The sequence below is a fragment of the Musa acuminata genome, chromosome BXJ2-6 (assembly GCF_036884655.1).
Source record: "Musa acuminata AAA Group cultivar baxijiao chromosome BXJ2-6, Cavendish_Baxijiao_AAA, whole genome shotgun sequence".
Classification (NCBI taxonomy): domain Eukaryota; kingdom Viridiplantae; phylum Streptophyta; class Magnoliopsida; order Zingiberales; family Musaceae; genus Musa; species Musa acuminata.
The window spans coordinates 18,980,806-18,996,585 of NC_088343.1; the positions used below are offsets into that span (position 1 = coordinate 18,980,806).

The window sequence follows — 15,780 nt, forward strand, 5'->3', positions numbered from 1 at the left end:
CAAAAGGACCCCCGTCAGGATGGAGGAACCCCCAAGGTATGAACCTAGAAACTTGCTTCAAACACAGCAAGACTTTATTAATCATTGCGAAGCAGAAATAAGGAGGCTCAAAATGGCGGTTGAATTTGAACGACAAAAGGCCAAGGAGCTGGAAGAAATGCATATTCAATCTATAGCCATAGCTCAGGAAAACCTCCGTTTACAAAACAAAGTGGTAGAGCTAAAGGAAAAATATGACAAATTGGAAGGAGAAGTACTGGAAGTGGATCGGTTAAGGCTAGAGAAGGCCGATCTCCTGAAAGAAATACAAAGGCTTGGAAAAGGAAAAACTGAAGAAAGCGAAGAAGAAGAAGAAAATGAAGAGGCCCTTGTTCTCTTGGAAGAAGAAACGCAGAAAATCCTCTCTATGGAAACAAAGAAAACAGGAGGATCAAGAAGATCTAAGAATATGCTCTTCAACTTAAGGGTGCATATGGAAATTCTGAATATTCCCCCTTTTGAAGTTAATGCCATACTAGATACAGGTGCTACCACTTGTTGCATAGACGAGAAGGCTGTATCAAAAGCTGCAATAGAGGAAAACCCTTATGTGGTGCATTTCAGTGGGATCACCTCCAAAACGACCGCGAACAAAAAATTAAGGGGAGGCAAAATGACTATTGGGAACAACACTTTCAGGATTCCTTACACCTATGTGTTCTCAATGAAGCTTGGAGATGATATTCAAATGATAATAGGATGTAATTTTATAAGGGCAATGCAAGGAGGAGTTAGAATTGAAGGTAACACGGTTACGTTTTACAAAAACTTAACGACTATTAATACTTTGCCCTATATCTCAACAGCTGCAGCAATAGAAGAACTAGATCTGGAAGAAGATGACTATATCCAAATCCAAGAGGCAGTATTTTACTCTGCAAGAGCTCAGCAAAGCAATGAAGATATAAGGGCCAAGTTTGGAAGCCTATTAGACCAGTTAAAGGCCCAAGGCTATATTGGAGAAGATCCCCTCAAACATTGGGAAAAGAACAAAATAACCTGCAGGTTGGAAATTAAAAATCAAGACTTCGTTGTGGAGGACAAACCCCTGAGACATTTAACACCACAAGCAAAGGAAGCCTTCTCAAGGCATGTGAAAGCACTACTGGAAATAGGGGTTATCAGACCAAGCAAAAGTAAGCACCGTACTACTGCTATAATTGTTAATTCAGGAACCACGGTGGACCCCATAACAGGAGCTGAAAGAAAGGGGAAGGAAAGGATGGTTTTTCCTCCATCCTGACGGGAGTCCTTTTGTCAAAGTAGTATATGCTACACATTCCACACGAAGTGATCTTGCATAAGGGACAATGTTTCCTATGCCTTCTTTGCGACGTTCTCTTGCAGCATTTGCATTCTTCCAATCCTAGCGGTAGTTCTGCGTTGATTTCCCATATGTGTCTGCATTCCGCTTGTTCTTGGGAAACTTGTATTCTTGCTCTGTATCCTGTTTTAGGTCCTATCCACCAAGTTCTACTATCTTCTATTAGAGCGAAAATTTTATGGGTGAAGGAGTGAATACCATGCTGTAGATCTTCTATGTCTTCTCCTTCAGAAATTGAATAAATTGCGTCGCTTTGGTTTTCTCCTTCTTGTACAAATAGTATTTCATATTCATCTGGAATATCCAACTGTTCAAATATAGCAACTCTTTTAATATTCTTTCGGTCATTTGGGCACTCTCTTGCAAAATGCCCTTCATATTCTGGCCTTTGGCTTATGGATTCTATATTCACAACCGGAGGGTAATTTACTGGTCCCATGGTTGAGTCCGCCGGTGGTCTGTAATTTGACACAGCAGAGGATGAATATACCTGATGAGATAATTTTGCTAACTGGGGGTATTCCATTACTAGTTCTTCTTCCAGTCCTGCTGCAATTAATTCCCTCTGAGGCCTTCGAGGATATGGCATCTCTACTTCTTTCTCTGAGATATGGGTATCTTGGAAATAGGAATTCAGGCCTTCGCGTAGTTCTTCTGCTTCATCTTCACTACTACTTGATAATTGAATATTGACAGCTATTGTGTGGCTTCGTATTTCTTCTTCATCACTGAATGTTTCATCATCCACAGTGTTATAGTGGATTCTACTGGATGTCGATGCTGCTTTATAATTATCAAAACTGATCGAAATCCTTCCGTCAATTAGGTTCCTACTCCTGAGCTCAGCAGGTTGCATGGGGATTGAGACTTGCGTCGGTCTAATCATCCAGTCTCTCCCTCTGATTTCTGTTGTGGAATAACTTCTACCTGGTAGAGCTCTTATGCCATGGCTTGTTAGGTAATCCACCACCCTTGAGATTTCATAAGCAAAGGCGACATTCGGGGTATTTGAAAGCCGCCCTACCATTCCTCTGGTAATTAATAGATTTGCTTCTCCATTCTGCCATGTGTCATATCCACGGGTTAGTATAGAGAGTTGTATATTGCGGTAAAAATCTCCTATCGTCATCATAGTATCTGGTACAACATAGACCAGTTGACTTCCTCTGGTCAAGTCTACTTCCATGGTAGCAATGATGGACCTATCATCGGCCCATCTGTTGTCCCGGAACACTAATAGTGCTAGTGTCCCTTCTTCCTGCCTGTGGAGTGTCTGAATCCTTGTTTGTAGGATTCCAAGATGAATATATCTCATCCCGCTCCTAATTAGTTGGTCAAAGCTTTGTTCTTGTATGAAGGCCCTGTCTTCTTGGTTATTGGTGACCAACATAGCTTCTTCCGATCGATGCGTGTAAACCCTGTGGTGAGCATCGTCCCTCCTTGAGTGATACAGTATTTCAGCTGGTGCTATTGCAGCTCTTTCCCTCATGGATAATTGTAGCTGTGCCTGAGGGTCTATTTGTTGCTCCAGAACTTGTATGTTTGGGTTTGGGTTTCTGGAAATTAGTTGTCCCAGTCGTCTTCTAGCGTTGAATATTCTCCTCTGGTTTCTCCTGTAGTTTCTGATCTGATCTTCTATAAGAGGATTTGACGTGGATACCTCTTGGGTTCGCGTTCTGGAAGTCATCCTTTTGCTTCCTGAAAGATCTTTATAGGATCCTTAAAAACCAAGATTTTTCCTTTCGTCTCTTTTGGCCTTTCTGAAGGACCCAGGTTGAGATTTGCCAATTTGGTAATAAGTTCGTCTGGTACTACTTGGGATTGTATTATCTTTGATTGTTGCAATTCCCGTATTGTTTGTAGTTCTGTCCGTATTCCTTTTATGTCTTCAGCAATTTGTATCAGAAGTTGTATCTGAACGTTATGCTGCTTGATTACGGCTACTTGATGGCTGAGAGTTCCAGGGAAATCACTTGTTTTGAGAAAACCAAGTGATGGAGGTTCGATGGATTCAGTAGCTTTGAGGGCCTCTTTGTAGGATTCGGTGCCCCTAGAGGATATATGGCTCATCCAAAGATCTGTTTCTCTATTTTGGATAATAGAATTTCAATCCTTTGGAGTTTTTGATCTAGGTCTTGTGATGATCGTAGGGTCTTTTCTTCAATAAGTTTGGATTGCTTAGATATTTCTAGCACTAATTTCTGTACCTCGGATTGGGTGAGGGGCTTATTTTCAATGAATAAAGAGGATAGCGTTTTTACTGAAGATTCGAGATTTCTAATCCTCTTTTCAAGGTTATGGATTTCTTCAAGCAAAAGTTTGAAGTTCCTCAGGTTTACTCGGCTTGATAGGCAAGTTCTGTCATAAATAACAGAGATGTTATGAGCTAGTTCTTTCTTAGTGGGTTTTGTGGTCTCTGCTAGATTCAGATAGTCAAGATGAGAGGTATGCGAATCTGTATACCACTTTTGAATAGCTTCTTCCCAAAGTTCAGACATATACTAAATATGCATTGTTTTAGATCTACTTACGTTCTTAACCCGGAGGGCTTGCGTCAAAGGTCTTACTGAGGTTCCCTGACCAGATTGCCTCCCTCGGGCTCTTCACAGGTTTAGATTGTAAGAGATATCATTATCAAGCATATTTTAGCATAAATGTCATGATAGTTTGATTGGAAACTATATCAAAATAGCATACAAACTAGCTCTGATACCAAAAATAAAGCGGAAGCGGAAAGTTGACCAATGATTTGTAAGAAATGATAAGCACAAAGAACTATAGAAAGCTTAAAATGCTTACAAAGGATTGGACATAAACGAAGCGGAAGCGGAAAGTTTAAAATGCTTACAAAGGATTGGACTTAGATTTTTGCTCAAGTAAGACTTTGGTTTTTCGACCGATGTCTTGCAAGAGACTGAGCTAGAGAATATATAGAGGAAGAGGATAGAACCGGGTACTCATTGGGCCCCATCGCATTCTTATCTCTTCTTCTAATATATTTCTAGACTTCCTACTGAAGGAAAGGATATTCCTTAGTACAATTATTGATGATACTACGAGCGGCTCCCCGGGGCTCAACTCGTTTGACAGCTAAGAAGAATAGGTGCTCTACCCCACGTAACTTGTTTTTACTTGGCGGCTAAGAAAAGTAGATGCTCCAGCTGTTGCAGGACTTCTAAAGGCTAAAGCTAGTTGTCCTTTGTGAGACGTCTTTTGCCAGAGATAGAGCCTTCTCCAGTTGTTGTTGCTGCTGGAGGACAACTGGTAACCAGTCCTTGTACCAGTTGTCTTTTCCACCGCTCCTTCTTTGATATTCTTTAGTCTTGATTAGGTGGATGTCCATGAATTGCTGTAATGCTTCACATGCTTGTAGGAAGGCTTTCTTTTGAATTGCCCCAAGTCTTCTTTCAGATAGTCCCATTTCATCAAATGTGAGTCCTCCACGTGTCCTGGCTCTGAGCTTATCCATTTCTTGTTGGTATTGCAGGAGGAGGTCGCCTGGCTTATTAGTTGATTCAGGTGTGTAGTGGCCCTGAGGTTTGGTTTGGCTTGAACCTCCTGAGTGGCTTTTAGGAGAAGGAGTAATGATTCGTTCGGCCATCCTGCAACCAAAATATTTATTAGTCGAGATAAAGAGTCGGCTAGAATGTTACTATCTCCTTCGATGTGCTCAAATTTGATTTCGACGCCGCTTCCAGTGATGTAGTCTACAAAGGCCATCCATCGGACTCTAGATGGTTTGTTCTGAGTGGACTTGTTGAAAAAGCTTATTATTGCTTGACAGTCCGTTCTGATTATAATTTCCTTTTTATCAAGAAAGTAAATCTTCAATGCCTCCAGGGTTTTCATGACTGCATGCATCTCAGCGTCTATAGTGGACTTGATTGGGTTGTACTTTCCGCTGGCGTAGGCACATACCTTCTCAGTATTTCTGGGGTCGTATTTTTGTTTTTTCCATTTGCAAATGCCTCCCCACCCTTCCATGCATCCGTCTGTTTCAAGTATTATAAAACAGTCTTCAGGAGGTACCTCTAGATCAGGGAGATTTTGTACCAGGCTCTTAATCTTTCTGATTAATTTCCAATCTTGCTCATTCAGCCTTTTCTCGCCATTAGGGCTTGTTTTTGAATATAATGGGCCTAGAAGCCTGCCCAGGTTGGGTATATAGCTTCTTGCATAGTTTAGAATCCCAAGCCATGATCTGAGGCCTTTCTTGGTAGTAAGGTCTTCTTCCTGATATTCTGTGATTCCTTTAATAATATGGGGCTGTAACTTGATTTTGGAGTTCCCCAAGACGGCTCCAAGAAATTCAATTTCCTTTACTGCAATTTTCATTTTCGTTGGGCTTAAGACAAGGCCGTTTTCTTGGCATATTTCTAACATTTTAGTAAGGTGTTGCCCATGCTCCTTTTCGTTTTCTGAGAAGACAAGAATATCATCAATGTATACTGCAATGAATTGTTCAGTACCTTTGAAGCAGCTATCCATTTTTCTTTGGAATATAGCAGGGGCATTTTTGAGACCAAATGGCATTGCAAGCCATTCATATAGTCCTTCAGGAACCCAGAATGCAGTCCATTCAATGGAATCAGGGTGCATGGCAACTTGGTGAAAGCCCGATTTTAGGTCAAACTTTGAGTATATTTTGCTATTGCTGACCTTTTTAAGGATGGTATTAATACCAGGAAGGCTGTATTGATCCTTTTCGGTAATGTCGTTGAGCCTTTTGTAATTAAAAACCATCCTTTCCTTCCCCTTTCTTTCAGCTCCTGTTATGGGGTCCACCGTGGTTCCTGAATTAACAATTATAGCAGTAGTACGGTGCTTACTTTTGCTTGGTCTGATAACCCCTATTTCCAGTAGTGCTTTCACATGCCTTGAGAAGGCTTCCTTTGCTTGTGGTGTTAAATGTCTCAGGGGTTTGTCCTCCACCACGAAGTCTTGATTTTTAATTTCCAACCTGCAGGTTATTTTGTTCTTTTCCCAATGTTTGAGGGGATCTTCTCCAATATAGCCTTGGGCCTTTAACTGGTCTAGTAGGCTTCCAAACTTGGCCCTTATATCTTCATTGCTTTGCTGAGCTCTTGCAGAGTAAAATACTGCCTCTTGGATTTGGATATAGTCATCTTCTTCCAGATCTAGTTCTTCTATTGCTGCAGCTGTTGAGATATAGGGCAAAGTATTAATAGTCGTTAAGTTTTTGTAAAACGTAACCGTGTTACCTTCAATTCTAACTCCTCCTTGCATTGCCCTTATAAAATTACATCCTATTATCATTTGAATATCATCTCCAAGCTTCATTGAGAACACATAGGTGTAAGGAATCCTGAAAGTGTTGTTCCCAATAGTCATTTTGCCTCCCCTTAATTTTTTGTTCGCGGTCGTTTTGGAGGTGATCCCACTGAAATGCACCACATAAGGGTTTTCCTCTATTGCAGCTTTTGGTACAGCCTTCTCGTCTATGCAACAAGTGGTAGCACCTGTATCTAGTATGGCATTAACTTCAAAAGGGGGAATATTCAGAATTTCCATATGCACCTTTAAGTTGAAGAGCATATTCTTAGATCTTCTTGATCCTCCTGTTTTCTTTGTTTCCATAGAGAGGATTTTCTGCGTTTCTTCCTCCAAGAGAACAAGGGCCTCTTCATTTTCTTCTTCTTCTTCGCTTTCTTCAGTTTTTCCTTTTCCAAGCCTTTGTATTTCTTTCAGGAGATCGGCCTTCTCTAGCCTTAACCGATCCACTTCCAGTACTTCTCCTTCCAATTTGTCATATTTTTCCTTTAGCTCTACCACTTTGTTTTGTAAACGGAGGTTTTCCTGAGCTATGGCTATAGATTGAATATGCATTTCTTCCAGCTCCTTGGCCTTTTGTCGTTCAAATTCAACCGTCATTTTGAGCCTCCTTATTTCTGCTTCGCAATGATTAATAAAGTCTTGCTGTGTTTGAAGCAAGTTTCTAGGTTCATACCTTGGGGGTTCCTCCATCCTGACGGGGGTCCTTTTGTCAAAGTAGTATATGCTACACATTCCACACGAAGTGATCTTGCATAAGGGACAATGTCTCCTATGCCTTCTTTGCGACGTTCTCTTGCAGCATTTGCATTCTTCCAATCCTGGCGGTAGTTCTGCGTTGATTTCCCATATGTGTCTGCATTCCGCTTGTTCTTGGGAAACTTGTATTCTTGCTCTGTATCCTGTTTTAGGTCCTATCCACCAAGTTCTACTATCTTCTATTAGAGCGAAAATTTTATGGGTGAAGGAGTGAATACCATGCTGTAGATCTTCTATGTCTTCTCCTTCAGAAATTGAATAAATTGCGTCGCTTTGGTTTTCTCCTTCTTGTACAGATAGTATTTCATATTCATCTGGAATATCCAACTGTTCAAATATAGCAACTCTTTTGATATTCTTTCGGTCATTTGGGCACTCTCTTGCAAAATGCCCTTCATATTCTGGCCTTTGGCTTATGGATTCTATATTCACAGCCGGAGGGTAATTTACTGGTCCCATGGTTGAGTCCGCCGGTGGTCTGTAATTTGACACAGCAGAGGATGAATATACCTGATGAGATAATTTTGCTAACTGGGGGTATTCCATTACTAGTTCTTCTTCCAGTCCTGCTGCAATTAATTCCCTCTGAGGCCTTCGAGGATATGGCATCTCTACTTCTTTCTCTGAGATATGGGTATCTTGGAAATAGGAATTCAGGCCTTCGCGTAGTTCTTCTGCTTCATCTTCACTACTACTTGATAATTGAATATTGACAGCTATTGTGTGGCTTCGTATTTCTTCTTCATCACTGAATGTTTCATCATCCACAGTGTTATAGTGGATTCTACTGGATGTCGATGCTGCTTTATAATTATCAAAACTGATCGAAATCCTTCCGTCAATTAGGTTCCTACTCCTGAGCTCAACAGGTTGCATGGGGATTGAGACTTGCGTCGATCTAATCATCCAGTCTCTCCCTCTGATTTCTGTTGTGGAATAACTTCTACCTGGTAGAGCTCTTATGCCATGGCTTGTTAGGTAATCCACCACCCCTGAGATTTCATAAGCAAAGGCGACATTCGGGGTATTTGAAAGCCGCCCTACCATTCCTCTGGTAATTAATAGATTTGCTTCTCCATTCTGCCATGTGTCATATCTACGGGTTAGTATAGAGAGTTGTATATTGTGGTAAAAATCTCCTACCGTCATCATAGTATCTGGTACAACATAGACCAGTTGACTTCCTCTGGTCAAGTCTACTTCCATGGTAGCAATGATGGACCTATCATCGGCCCATCTGTTGTCCCGGAACACTAATAGTGCTAGTGTCCCTTCTTCCTGCCTGTGGAGTGTCTGAATCCTTGTTTGTAGGATTCCAAGATGAATATATCTCATCCCGCTCCTAATTAGTTGGTCAAAGCTTTGTTCTTGTATGAAGGCCCTGTCTTCTTGGTTATTGGTGACCAACATAGCTTCTTCCGATCGATGCGTGTAAACCCTGTGGTGAGCATCGTCCCTCCTTGAGTGATACAGTATTTCAGCTGGTGCTATTGCAGCTCTTTCCCTCATGGATAATTGTAGCTGTGCCTGAGGGTCTATTTGTTGCTCCAGAACTTGTATATTTGGGTTTGGGTTTCTGGAAATTAGTTGTCCCAGTCGTCTTCTAGCGTTGAATATTCTCCTCTGGTTTCTCCTGTAGTTTCTGATCTGATCTTCTATAAGAGGATTTGACGTGGATACCTCTTGGGTTCGCGTTCTGGAAGTCATCCTTTTGCTTCCTGAAAGATCTTTATAGGATCCTTAAAAACCAAGATTTTTCCTTTCGTCTCTTTTGGCCTTTCTGAAGGACCCAGGTTGAGATTTGCCAATTTGGTAATAAGTTCGTCTGGTACTACTTGGGATTGTATTATCTTTGATTGTTGCAATTCCCGTATTGTTTGTAGTTCTGTCCGTATTCCTTTTATGTCTTCAGCAATTTGTATCAGAAGTTGTATCTGAACGTTATGCTGCTTGATTACGGCTACCTGATGGCTGAGAGTTCCAGGGAAATCACTTGTTTTGAGAAAACCAAGTGATGGAGGTTCGATGGATTCAGTAGCTTTGAGGGCCTCTTTGTAGGATTCGGTGCCCCTAGAGGATATATGGCTCATCCAAAGATCTGTTTCTCTATTTTGGATAATAGAATTTCAATCCTTTGGAGTTTTTGATCTAGGTCTTGTGATGATCGTAGGGTCTTTTCTTCAATAAGTTTGGATTGCTTAGATATTTCTAGCACTAATTTCTGTACCTCGGATTGGGTGAGGGGCTTATTTTCAATGAATAAAGAGGATAGCGTTTTTACTGAAGATTCGAGATTTCTAATCCTCTTTTCAAGGTTATGGTTTTCTTCAAGCAAAAGTTTGAAGTTCCTCAGGTTTACTCGGCTTGATAGGCAAGTTCTGTCATAAATAACAGAGATGTTATGAGCTAGTTCTTTTTTAGTGGGTTTTGTGGTCTCTGCTAGATTCAGATAGTCAAGATGAGAGGTATGCGAATCTGTATACCACTTTTGAATAGCTTCTTCCCAAAGTTCAGACATATACTAAATATGCATTGTTTTAGATCTACTTACGTTCTTAACCCGGAGGGCTTGCGTCAAAGGTCTTACTGAGGTTCCCTGACCAGATTGCCTCCCTCGGGCTCCTCACAGGTTTAGATTGTAAGAGATATCATTATCAAGCATATTTTAGCATAAATGTCATGATAGTTTGATTGGAAACTATATCAAAATAGCATACAAACTAGCTCTGATACCAAAAATAAAGCGGAAGCGGAAAGTTGACCAATGATTTGTAAGAAATGATAAGCACAAAGAACTATAGAAAGCTTAAAATGCTTACAAAGGATTGGACATAAACGAAGCGGAAGCGGAAAGTTTAAAATGCTTACAAAGGATTGGACTTAGATTTTTGCTCAAGTAAGACTCTGGTTTTTCGACCGATGTCTTGCAAGAGACTGAGCTAGAGAATATATAGAGGAAGAGGATAGAACCGGGTACTCATTGGGCCCCATCGCATTCTTATCTCTTCTTCTAATATATTTCTAGACTTCCTACTGAAGGAAAGGATATTCCTTAGTACAATTATTGATGATACTACGAGCGGCTCCCCGGGGCTCAACTCGTTTGACAGCTAAGAAGAATAGAGATGGAGTGGCTAACTGAAAAGGCTGCATGTGTTACTAGTCTTTCCTCAAACAAGAAGAGAGGTTCTAGCAGTGGTGTTTTGCAAGATAACAAACTCAAAAACTGGGCGATAAAGCTTGATCTAAATCGGATCTGCCAATAAGGGCTAGTTCGCATGTCGAATACTGGTCAGACTGGCAAATACCATTTGGTACATGCCAGTTTGATTGGTATTTGAAACACTGGTATAGATTAGGTCATGGGCTAAAATGTATTTCGCATGGATTGGTACCAACTGGTATTTATTGGTCCAGGCAATTTTGTGTCGTTTGATTAAATACCGAGCATATCATGTGTGGAGTTGTATTGGGTGGTGAACCTACTACTTGGTACTAGTAACAAGTCTTTTTTATACCTTTTTAATTTCATTAAACATGGGGGGGTCTCCTCTTCTGCCAACAGATATTGACAGCTAGCAACACTGTTAACAGTAGTTATTAACACTCAACATCACGGAACTGCCCGTCATCCATTGTTTCTCTTCTCCTCCGATGTTCCCACAACCACAACCTCCTCTTTTGGTGTGCCGCTATCTTGCCTCAGGTTGTCATCACCTTCTCCTCTGGTACACATCGCCTCATGTGCCTCTTCACTCTTTCGTTGTTTCTCCCTAGTTCAGGGGTATCAATTCGATATCGACCCATAGCGATTGTCGATAAACCAGCCTATACTGGTCCATCGCTGACTGGTGTTGGTACCGGATTGAGAATATAATTCATGCATTAGGTTATATTTGTTTTATAATTTAGAATCATATTTGGAGAGTTATATGGTCTTGTTAAATCTCATGTCATTGAGAAACAGCAGAGTGAAGGGAAACAAAATATATAAAGGTTTTGCAAGCTAAGGCATCAAAGAAATAAATTTATCGATGTTAAATCTCTCTGTAGTTCCTATCTCTTCACTCTGAACTCTCTGTTTCTCTCTTTTCTCTCTGGCTTTCTCCAAATGGAGAAAGAAGGCTCTCGATACAAAGGGAATTAGAATTTCAGTCAGTCTTCCGTGGAGTGTTGAAGTTGTACCTTATATTAACCCCATTTAGTCAACCATGTTTGGTGAAATAACAGCAGCAAATTTGCTCGCACAAAACCGTTTCTCATTTTGTCATTTGCAATTATTCAACAGCAGCATGGAATCTCTTCTATTGTTAGTTCTTTACCAAGTGGTTCATCCTAGGATTCACATTGAGAGCTTGTTGCTGTGCTTATAACTACACATCATTCTTTATTCTTTTACTCTGACCTAGCATGTGAATTTAATGTTAGTGAATATCAATGCTAATTTTATTCTACCCAAAGCACTGTTTTTATCGAAACCATCTTATTTTGTTCTCCTCACTTGTGATTTTTCGACAAAAGCAACATATGATCTTTGACAAGAGTTCATATCGTAAGCTTCAGGGCCATCACAAGCTATTCACATTGCCAGATACACCATCACTGTTGACTGCCTTTGACTCATTTAAATAAGTCTATTATTCTGTATGCTTCTATCACATTCGTCATCTTTCGTCATGTGCATTTTTAACAATAAGAGCTTAAGTTTCTGGCTTTTACATCTCAAATGGGTAATTATGAATTTTATCTCAGCAAGCAATCAAGATTGCTCATATACAAGTATGAGCAATCGAATCAATCCATGATGACGCATAGCCTGTCTTAGTGCAGAAACATTTGACACGAGTTAGTATAAATGGCAAATGAGACACAATGCAGGGATGATACTGTAGCATCAGAGTCACTGGAGCAATTTCGTTTTTGTTTTAATCCACATGATATCATTTTGTACTCACTTCTCCGTCGGCGATGAATTGTTTATAACATCAGAAAGTTGATACCTCTTTGTGTAAGCAGGTAAGAGAGAGGTGCATGCTCGAGTGGTCGCAGTTTCAAGCTCGCCTTGCACAAGCTGACATAGCACACATCGATGGAACCACGAGAGGGTAGATCCTGGAGTGCAACTTCTGTTTTCTCACTCTCATTCCCCACCATTCTACTCGTGACTTTCCAGAATGCGTGCCATAGGTTGATGCTTCCGATGAGTTGTCCCGACCTTCAAGTCTGAACCTGCAATGAAAATTTTATGTTTCTATATTGTTGATACTATCATACTGAAGATCCCTAATTTATTTAACAGTGGTGACAGTCAACGTTATGCCTATGATAGACTGGTTTTACCGAATCTGCTCCCTCTGGTTTCTTAACCTAATGTCCGTGTAAGCTTCGGTAACCTTCATCGGACCCCGCATTCTGAGATCCCCTTCTTGAAAGCCCCTTGATGTCACATTCATAGGCCTTTGGTCTTCTTGTCTGAAAAACAAGTAGTACCACAAGTGCTTTGGCAGTAAAATGACCCTTACATCAATTAGTAACTTGTGTTTGTATGATACCCATGCACAGGTGGAATAAGCTAGCTTCTGGGCGAATTAATTTTTTTCTTAGGTTTGTAAATTAAACAACTAAGTGATAAAATTTTTATTGATCAAACTAAGTATGTTTTAAATTTATTAAAATAATTTAATATGGATAGTGCTACTATTAATACACTGATGAGCACTTCTACAAAATTAGATATGGGCAAGAATGTTTTGATCAAAAGACCTATAGGGGTATGATAGGTAGTTTATTATACCTCACAACAACTAGACCTGATATCATGTTTAGTGTTGAACTATGCTTTATATTTCAATCTAATCCCAAGCAATCTCACCTAAAAGCTGTTAAAAGGATTTTTAGATATCTAAAAAGAACTCATAATCTAGGACTATGGTATGCAAAATCTAAAAACTTGTTACTTGTTTATGCTGATGTTGATTTTGCTAGTTGTCAAATAGATAAAAAAAGTACATAAAAAATGTCAATATTTAGATCATGCACTTGTCTCTTGATCTTTCAAGAAACAAAACTCAGTTTTATTATTTGTAATCGAAGCTAAATATATAGCAGCAGGCGCATGTTGTGCACAAGTTATATGGATGAAAAATACTTTAGAAGATTATGAAATTATTTAAAAAATATTTCTATAGAATGCGATAACATTAGTGCAATATGTTTAACCAAGAATCTCATTCAATACTATAGAACTAAATATATTGACATTAGGTATCATTTTATTAGATATCATATTAATAATGATGACATATCTTTAGAATTTATTGATACAAAGTATCAATTAGTAGATATTTTTACAAAACCATTGAATGAGGAATAGTTTAATTTTATTAGAAGAGAATTACGCATGCTAAGTCTTCGAATGCATGAATTCCTTTATATATCTTTTTTGGATTTCTCGACTTTTAGAAATTGAGTTTTCATTTTATTGAGATCGTTTACTATCACCTTCTTGAAGTTTTATTCATAGATTTTGGATCCTTCCCATGAATTCCTTTCCCATGAATTCTTCCTCGCTCTACTCAAATTTTTATTCATGGACTTTTTGTATGTGATGATCATTTCTTATGTAATAATCTTTTGCGTGATGATCATTTCTTATGAATCATTCTTTCTCCTATTTGCAAGAATAGAGATTTGATTTTTTAATATGGACAACTTAATCCTTTACGATGAATCCTTTCTCTTTACAATAAAAGAAGCTTGATTTAATGAAACTCATTTATTATGGATTTGATTTGGTTCAAATTTTTTCATGAATTTGGTTCTTGACTTTTTATGGAGAATGAATTTCTCCCTTACTCTTATTCTTATTTTTATGATAAAGGAAGAAAGAAACTTGCACAAGAAGAACAAAAAAAAAGTTCTTGCCCATCTAAGGCAAAAAATGCTAGCTTGCCATTTCAAAAACAAAAGTACTTATCATGTAAAGTTTTTGCTTAATTTCTTATTTTTGCTAACTTGGATAAATTGGTATAAAACTTTCTTAAATAGTTTAAAACACTTGCATTGTTGAATGATTCTCCTTTATGTCGATTACAAAGGGGGAGAAACAAGGTAATGTTTGGTATCATGAAATGCATGAAGTGATAAATACTTAAAATTTTAATGTCTTAGCATTATACATGTTATGCCTAAAGTGATGTTAATTTTCATTTCATGAATGCTTTAGTATCATGTATGTTATGCCCAAAGTGATGTTAATTTATTTTTGGTATCATGCATGAAATGAGGATAAAATGTAATGTTTTAAAATTGTGCATGTTACATTTTGATAATTTGAAACTAGAAATGATACACAACATATGAAATTTTGATATGATATATTGCACTATGATCGAAAACGTTTAACTTAAATTCAAAGGTTGTGATTCCTTATGAATTCAAGTTTGCCTTATCTCAATATGGTATATAGATATGGGGAGTTAAAGGTTAACTCCGTGATCAATTGGTTGTTATCATAAAAAAGGGGGGGATTTTTGAATCTCAAATTTTGATGATGAAATCAATTGATAAATTATTAATCTAATTCATATGTTGAGATAAGTGTTGCAGGATTAACTATGATAATGAATAAGGCATGAAGCAGATGTTGGACTTGAGTCAAAGATCGGATGATATGTCGAAGATTTGGATGATGTGTCGGAAGCTCACCGAGAGTTTATCGAAAGCTCGCCAAGAGTTCATTGGGAGCTCATTGAGAGTTCATTGGGAGTTTACTAAGAATTCATCGAGAGCTTGCCAAGAGTTCACCGGAAGCTCGCCAAGAGTTTATCGGGAGCTTGCTGAGAGTTTATCAGGAGTTCGCCAAGAATTCGTTGGGAGCTTGCCGAGAGTTTATTAGAAGCTCAATGAGAGTTCATCGGGAGCTCGCCAAGAGTTCGTCAGGAGTTCGCTGAGAGCTCGTCATGAGTTCGCCAAGAATTCATTAGGAGCTTGTCAAGAGTTCATTGGAAGTTCGTTGAGATTTCGTGGAAAGAATAATTGACATACCAAACAAAGATTACGTAGTTAATGTCTTAATTATTGTAGTTAGCAACTTAGATTGAATTAGGTTTGGGAAAAATCCTACTAACACAGTTATAGGCCAACTAGGCCCAAATTAGGATTGAATTGGGCATATTGTTTGGCCCATTTAGTGACCTAAAGCCACGTCAAGCGGTGGCATCGTCGGAATTAGCGATGGAATTGCTTGAGGCTCAGCCTCCCAAGTGGTCTAGGTGGTGGTCCCGGCCAGACTGGATGATGGTACCGTCGACAATTAATGTTGTCACATGGTCATACCGCCCTGTCAAGCTATGGTACCGCCAAAG

General features: G+C 39.2%; 1 protein-coding gene across 8 annotated transcripts in view; it reads left to right on the top strand.

Moving 5' to 3' along the window:
- The window catches only part of LOC135584703 (uncharacterized), a 43,042-nt gene extending 30,284 nt beyond the window's left edge, over positions 1 to 12,758 (top strand). For all 8 annotated transcript variants that reach the window (XM_065113312.1, XM_065113317.1, XM_065113313.1 and 5 more), the window contains one exon: positions 12,431 to 12,758. In XM_065113312.1, coding sequence (XP_064969384.1) covers positions 12,431 to 12,523 — 93 coding nt within the window. In that variant the 3' untranslated portion in view covers positions 12,524 to 12,758. The remainder of the gene's footprint in view (positions 1 to 12,430) is intronic.
- Positions 12,759 to 15,780: the final 3,022 nt, after the last annotated feature.